The following is a 7,707-nucleotide window of genomic DNA, read 5'->3' as shown; positions in this document are numbered from 1 at the left end:
GTCACGACCCGAAGGAAACGGTGCTGGACCAGGTGAAGCAGTGAGGCATGTGACGCATGTTTCCAACACATTAGGAAACGAAACTAATGGTGGAATGAGGAAATGGCAAAGTTAAGGTCATATTGTATGTGGGCGAGGACACTTATACTTGAGGTAAAGGGCTCTGCCTAAATAACAAAATCACCGCAAGTATCGTTCAAGGCTCCCGGAATTGACAGCAAAGCAAGGACTTCGAATTCTCTGCTAAGACTAAGCCCAAATGGTTCACAATAATATTTGAATTGTTCCTTTTAGATGGAATGTTTCCCGAACAGTGGAAAAGTCAGAAGTCAATTCTTATACCGAAGCCCCAAAACCCACTTCGGGTGCTCGCTTCAAATTGTGCTATCTTCCTTTTAGATACTATGGAAAAATGTGCTGGCTGTGATATACAATACTGTGCAGGCAATAGACTACTTCTGCTTATCGAGCTAGCGGCTGATCTATCGAAATAGCAATATGAGTTTCGGAGAGCCTGTTCTCCGGTCGATACCATACCAATGGTCGTAAATTTGACTCGAGGGTTGTTGGCTGTTGGTAAGTGCTGCGCGGTAGTGTTGCTAGCTTGATATCACGAATGCCTTTAATTCGATTAAGAGCATAGTGGGTGAACTGGGTGTCTCTCTTTATTGGCTTAGGTTATCAAGAATTATATCTAGAGGAACTTCTCTGGTTGGGTCTCCTGTGGTGGAACATTATCTATGATGAAGTGCTTGACTTTTGCATACCAAAGGCGATAAAGTTGATTGGTTTTGCAGACGATCAAGAACTTTTTGGAAGTGGAACCATTCATATCATCAAATCATGGTTATAAATGGTTAAATTGGACCCGATGGACGAAAAGAGGAAGCCGGCCCTTATCGCAGGCAAAACAATATTGTTTAAATCCGGATTGACAATCACGAGATTGTTGCAACAATAATGCCAAAATATTGTCGCAGGTTGTGAAATCCATCGCACTACACACGGCTCCTGTCTTCTTGGAACTTCTAACGAATCAGGCTTCAGGGGGGTCAATCTGCGTGAGGTGACTGCGGATCTTTGGAAAGCTGTTAGGTAGGAGCTGTGCAGGCAATGCCAACGACGGTGGGATAATTCCGGAGAAGGTCGTTAGACTCATACAGTGATGCCGTGTGTTGAGAGATGGGTTGAGCGAAATCTCGGAGAGTCGGATAACTATGATGAACTGATGCAGGTCCTTATAGGACACGGTAGTTATAGCAAGTATTTACATCGCTTCGGATAGAACAAGTATCCCGATTGTTTCGTATGCGCCGCTACACCCGAGGATCCGGAGCATATTATGTTCCAACATCCGGAACTTGTGGATATATGGAGGACCTTGAGCGACGCCCTCAACCCAGGAATCGGACCCCATAATCTTGTAAAGGAGGTGCTGAGGTCAGCTGTAAATTGGAGCGCGGTAAAACCTACCTATGATTTATTGTAAGTGGCATAATTTGAAATCAAACCTTTCTAAAATTGAACAAATTTTATTTAACACTAATTTCACAAGACTTTTCACTACTTACGCAAATATGCTCCTTTCAGAACCATGTAAGCATTAGTACACGCACCACATGTTTCCAATTTTGGGATTTGTATTAAATTATGTTGACCCAATATTTTCACAAGGACATAACCAACTGTTAAAAAACACAAAATTTTCAATAAAAGTTCTAAACAATAAAATATTCTCAGTTTCAAGAGTGCCTTCCTGGAGTCGTGTTCCCCCACTTTGAGGTAGTACTTTTTGCATCCAGCATGCCAGTTGCGGAAGTATTTTTCGTAGTCCATATTGTACATTTTGAAGTTGAAGACTGACTGTTCGTCGAAATTCAGGCGATTGTAGAGAGCATTGCAGTTGCCCGTTTTCCAGGTCCAAGTTCGGCTGATGAAATATGAGAGGAGCTGCAGATTTCGGAAGGCTTTCATTTGAAGTCGAAAGAGCCAAGGACGTTTTCGTAGGACGAATAGGATGGTATCGACTGCAAGTGATGGTAGCAGTTGGAAGAGAATGAATGAGAGATAATAAGTGAAGAGGTTTTCATGGATGCCACCGCCTGGGTACCACATCATCGATGGATAAGGGTCTTGTATCACAATCTGAAAATAAAGTCGGTCACTAGTGAACTAAGTGAAAACATTGGGAACGAGAAAACTTACCTCTTTCTCGATTTGAATGAAGTGATGCCACGTAATCGGCGCCTCGTTGCTGCTTGCCAGGTTATAGACAGGACAGCTCTTCGTTCTACTTTGCCCAACTTCTGCAGCAATTGCTATAATGCCATTAGCGGCCTTATCCACTGGTACAAAATCTGCAATAGCCCATTTGAAACCATACGCACAACGAATCACTCCAGCTGCTGCTCCCATAATCAACCCCATGGGTCCGTTTCGTGAGTCCATCCAACCCGGGTAAGGATCACTCGCCGAAGGCGTTATAATAGATGGTCTCGCAATCGCAATTGGTATATCTGCAGCATATTGGGATATCAGTCTCTCTGACAGATTTTTGGAGAAAATATAAACATTTGGATAGAGACGGGCCACCTTTCCCTTAATCTCATCATGGGCTCGATTTTCACAAATGCTTATAACTCTGTGCGGATCCATGCGGGCCTCGTAGATTTCCTCATTGATTTCAGAGACATGGCAGTTCGAGAAGGCAGTGGAAACATAAACGAATACTTCCAGCTGCACCATCTTTTTTGCTAACTCAGCCAACTCCCGCGTTCCGCGGATATTTAGCATAACGGCTTGATGCAGATCTTCATCGAACTTCACCGATGCACCTGTGTGCATTATGACTTCCACTTCAGATACCAAAAGGTTTCTATCATTGTCACTTAAACCCAACTTCAACTTCTCCAGGTCACCGAGAATTGGACATAGTTTTTTCAAATCCGCCGCACATAGTCTCCCGAAAACTTGGTTCTGTTTGTAGTCCTGGAACCGATTGACCAAATGGGATCTGTCTCGAGCACGGAAGAGTAAGTAGATTTTTCGTACGCCATTGCACTCGCGCAATATTTTCTCTACGAGAACTTTGCCAAGGAAACCGGTGCCACCAGTTATGAGGAGGGTTTTCCCTCTAATCCACGATTTGATGTTGAATTCCGACATGATGAACTCCGACGAAGCAAAGAACCGCAACTGGCTCCAACTGTTTTGAAATTACAGGAATTAGGTCGTGTTTGCTTCTGGCCAACGTAAAAGTTGAGGTGGTCAGCGAAAAAGAATGAATTGCATAATGGTTGCCCTCGCTTATCTGACTAAGTAGATGTAGACGCCGACAATGATGGTGTAAGCGTTTGTGTTTTCTACTTAGCTGTGCACTTGACTGATAGTTGAGGAAAATAGAGGAAATGCAAAAATACTTGTTATGATATGCTAAATTATTAGGCCGTTGTGCTCCATGATTATAGTTGTAAACTGCTGTGCTATGCTATTTCATTAGGCCAGGTTACAGGTGTCAAACTCTTATCAATCATTTAGAGCTTAACAGGCAAAGAAAAAGCAACAGCCTTGAATATGAAAAGAACATCTGTGATATTGCATTTTGATGAAATTCAAAGTCTATGGAAGTCGGATCAATGAAGTTTTTTTTAATAAAAAAGAGGTCTAGTTGGGAAGCTTAGAAAGATATTACTACACCAGCAAGCAGCAAAGTGAGGAATTCACGGTATTTACCATAGCCGTTGTAAGGGGCAAGGCCAAATGTTCCTCTATTTAGCTACTTGTGCCCCTTGAAAGTGCATCATCTGGAGTCAGCAACTGATAAATTGTCGCTCTAGGTAATTAGGAGAAGACCTCCTTCTGTCTAACTGTATCCTGTAAAATTCACATAGGGTCAGGCAGTGCACTCAGGATAGACTGACACAGAATATAGCCCCCTCACCTGGGGGCCAACCTGTCTCTCTGAGAGGGTGATATGCGTCTCTTTGAGGGTGATATGTGGCTCGGCAAGAACCAACCGTCTACAAGACGGTTAGTGTAGAAGGTGACCCTACTATTAACAAAACGCTACGGATCAAGACTGGGGAGTCGAAAAACACCACCCCCAATCCAAGATGTCATGTGAATCGTGCCCAGTGGATAGTTTGCAGTCGAGGGTAATTGAATGTATTCGAACGGAGCCTCACTGATACCTGGTCGTGACCTGGTACCACACTCAAACTGGCCAACCAGGCGGAGACATATCTTCGAAACACTGAGTGTACTGCTGCATTACTCAGGGGTGAAGGCAGGAGTCAGGCAGATATGTAAGGGTTGGAGTGCGAAGCCTGTGTTCACCGGGATATGCTTTTGACCAAGTTACATACTGGTGGACTGCGCTGCGGAGTGATTTAGGATTATAGTGCCTAAATTGTCAAGCCGAGAAGGAGTGGAATTGCCGACATGTGGGGGATGATATACCCGCAGCACTAGAGGCTGAAGATTTTATGGGCTTCCTGATTGCTCAGTATGAGGATCTTCATACGCGATTATGGAGAGTCTTCAGAAGCAAGGAGGATCATGAGGAGTCTACCCTCATGATCGGGGTGGACGACCGATCCCTGAAGGCAATCGAACGGCGAATTTGCCATATCAACTATAGATTTGGCAACATACCCATGCACGGGCACAGGAGGAAAGATACTTCGAAGGAAACATCGAGTGGAAAACCTACCAAGTTCTCTGAAGGAATCTCGGAGGCCATAGAGGCTGAAAGGACTGGGTCAAGCTGGGAAGTAGATTTGCTGCCCAATGGAGAGAAGAAGCTGGACATCCTAGAACCAAATTTTGTTGGGCTTAGGGTGGACAGCGACGTGCGGTCTGCAAGGAGGGAGCTGCAGTCCTGTCCATTGCCGCCTTGATTTGCCCGAAGAAGTTTATCTTCGAGTCGAGCATTAAACTAAGGTATATAACCGCTGACTCTATAGTCACCTCGTCGATCGATATAGGCCGCAGGGTCGGGATTCTCCTTCTGGTCAAGATGACTTCTTTGCATTTTTCCAGCGCAAGGTTGAAGCCGTGAGCAGTCATCCATCCGTTTATCCGTCGCATCAATATGCCAAGTCTACTTTGCACCTGCTCAACAGTGCGTCGGGCAACAAGTGCCACAACGTCGTCTGTATAACCGACCAGGCGCAACTCTTCGGGCATATCGAGTTTCAGCAAACTATTGTAGGAAGCTTTCCAGGGGTCCGGTCCTAAGATGGACCTAGCATATCTGTCCATTTTACGAAATTGTTGCGTTATGAGGGGCACTATCCGTCGAGATCGACGGCTGTGTGCCTAGGCTCGATGAACCGCATCTATGACCTCCTTAATAGCATCCACTGTGGATCTCCCTGTTCTGAACGCGAACTAACTTGGGGATAAGTCTCCGGCAGCGCGGATCGCTTCAGCGAGTCTAGCGCTGATGATTTTCTCGAGCACTTTTCCAGCCGTGTCAAGCATACACAGCGGTCGGCGTGCAGACGGGAGCTCCGGGTCTACTTTACTCTTGCTGATCAACGCGAGTCTGGTCACTTTCCAGCGACAAGGAAAAATGTCCTCTTTTAAGCAAGCGTTGAATGCCTCAAGCAGCAAGTCTGGCCGTTGGCGGAACACCAGTTTGTAAATTTCCGCCGCCTTCTAGTTTTTTATAGTGAGAACTGCTCTCTCACTGTGAAAAGGGCTTTCCGCGCTATTGATATCAACCCGTACAGGATGTCTAGGGAACAATGTCCGTACAATGCAGTCCATCTGGTCGGTACTAAGTATGCAGGGCCTCCGCAGAGCCCCGATTTTCCGGATGACAAGCTTATAGCCAAGTCCCCACAGGTCCTCCTTCACCTCGTTGACGAGGTTCTGCCAGCCGCGAGCTTTGCTTTTATTTATAGTGCTGCGGAGTCTCCTTTTTGTTGATCTCTTCTGTGCCTTTATGGCGCATGCCTCCTCGTTGGCGTTCAAACGCTCCGCAAACGGCGGAGCTTATGACAATCGCTCCGTAGGTCGGAAATTTTTGCAGTTCACCAGTTCATAGAAGGCCTGTCGCGGCTGGGCCCCTCCGGGCATGGAAGCCTCATATGCCGTCGTTATGGGGTTCATCGCTGAATTTACGACGGTGCCAACTGCGACACTACCACCACCCGGAGGGTCCTCAAGACCGACTCTGCATGCTCCAAGAGCTTCGACGAGCTTCCCGATATTCACCCTCGCGACATTCTACAGGCAAGGGGAGCGTCGAGTAGATGCTCGCCGGCAAGCAGCGTCAACCACTTCGAACGCAATGTACTGTTTATGACTTGTCGAGAAGTCTTCTAGGACTCGTCTCCGGTCCACCAATGATGCCAGAGCTGAAACGTTGGCAGAAATGCCGGATAAGTCGAGATGCTATGAAGCTGGGTCCCTGTTTCGATATTGCTCACTAATTAGCACTAGATCAGCAATTACTTCCGCAGGGAACTGTGCTAACTGGTGAGCGGTTGCGCTCCAGTGCATGTTAATTTGTAAGATGCGGATCACGCCATTCGCGCTCTAGAAATTTCCAATTCCGCCCTGAAGATTGGACATCGTCTCGAGCCCGCACTGTGTGCGACGCTCTCACCAGATCCATGCAGAATAACATCGTGACTGCTTCGCAGAACGTACTCTTGCTAGTCATTTTCGGGCCCAGTTCGACGAGGGCTCCGCTACTCCTCGTTTTCCGTATTGAAGACACCTCTGTTCCGTTGCCTTTGGGTTTCATCCTGCAGAGGATTGCACTAAGGACTTCTGCAAATGTCTTGCCTTCCGTCGACTTAATGAGCAGAGCCGACGGTCTAGTCTTTCTTCGTTTCCTCGTCTTTTCTGTTCCTGGCTTTTGGTTTGCAGCCTTCTTGTTTTTAGACAAACGGACCTCTGGCGGCGATGTCCGCTTTTTCCCCATTTCGCTTTGTAGTGGGCTATCTGCAGTCCGCTTAGCGTAAGCAGCATTCTCAGTGGAGGGTGCGGCTGTTTCTGCTCTCCAATCGTCTTTCGTTGCTCTCCCCGTTCGGCTGTAGAAGTATTCTCCATGCAAAATTCAGTGGAACGGGCCGCAATAGTCAGGAACGGGTATACCCTCCCTAAAGCCTGACCTACTTTTAGCTGGTCCCGGAATTCACGGACGAATCAGCGCTCGCTAGAGGCAACGCGGTCTACTAACACAGGTTCAATGCACACTACTTGACTAGGGCACCGAAGTAGCCGGCTCCTGATATATATCACAACTACCTCCTTGGCGGAGCTAGGCTTACATCACCCCATCGACGGCTCCGGCTCCACCCAGTGTGTCCCGAAGTGTACCGGTTTTTCGCGCATTCTCAAGGCTACTACCTAGGACGCAGGTATAGCTAGCTAACTAGGGGGTCAGAACTACATACTCGGGCATCTCGGAGACGTCACACCCCGTATAGTAAGCGACCTGTTAAAGATCGCTAACGACCCCTGAAGGAAACGACGATACTCAGAAAATGCACGGCAAAATATAGAAGATCTAACCTGCCATTTCATAAAAATTCTCTGCTGTAGAACCTTTTCGGGGTTTGTCCCATAATCCAGATGGAAGAGGTGGCTGTCCCACTCTAACCCACTGATGAAAAGTCTCGCTACGCGTAATGCCTCCTTACGCGGGCAGAGGTACTACATGTCAGGGCTGGACCTGCTCTTGGACAGTAA

At 46.9% G+C, this 7,707-nt stretch overlaps 1 protein-coding gene across 1 annotated transcript; it reads right to left on the bottom strand.

Annotated features, from left to right (window-relative positions):
* Positions 1-1,516: 1,516 nt before the first annotated feature.
* LOC119661395 (putative fatty acyl-CoA reductase CG5065) lies at positions 1,517-3,402 on the bottom strand. The gene is made up of 2 exons (XM_038070724.1): positions 2,206-3,402; positions 1,517-2,145 (listed from the first exon to the last, which is right to left on the bottom strand). Exons 1-2 carry the CDS (start codon positions 3,163-3,165, stop codon positions 1,564-1,566), a joined length of 1,542 nt encoding a protein of 513 aa, XP_037926652.1. The 5' UTR covers positions 3,166-3,402; the 3' UTR covers positions 1,517-1,563.
* Between the last annotated feature and the right edge of the window lie 4,305 nt (positions 3,403-7,707).

The sequence above is a fragment of the Hermetia illucens genome, chromosome 1 (genome assembly GCF_905115235.1).
Source record: "Hermetia illucens chromosome 1, iHerIll2.2.curated.20191125, whole genome shotgun sequence".
Lineage (NCBI taxonomy): Eukaryota > Metazoa > Arthropoda > Insecta > Diptera > Stratiomyidae > Hermetia > Hermetia illucens.
This window is presented reverse-complemented; position numbering and strand designations above follow the sequence as displayed.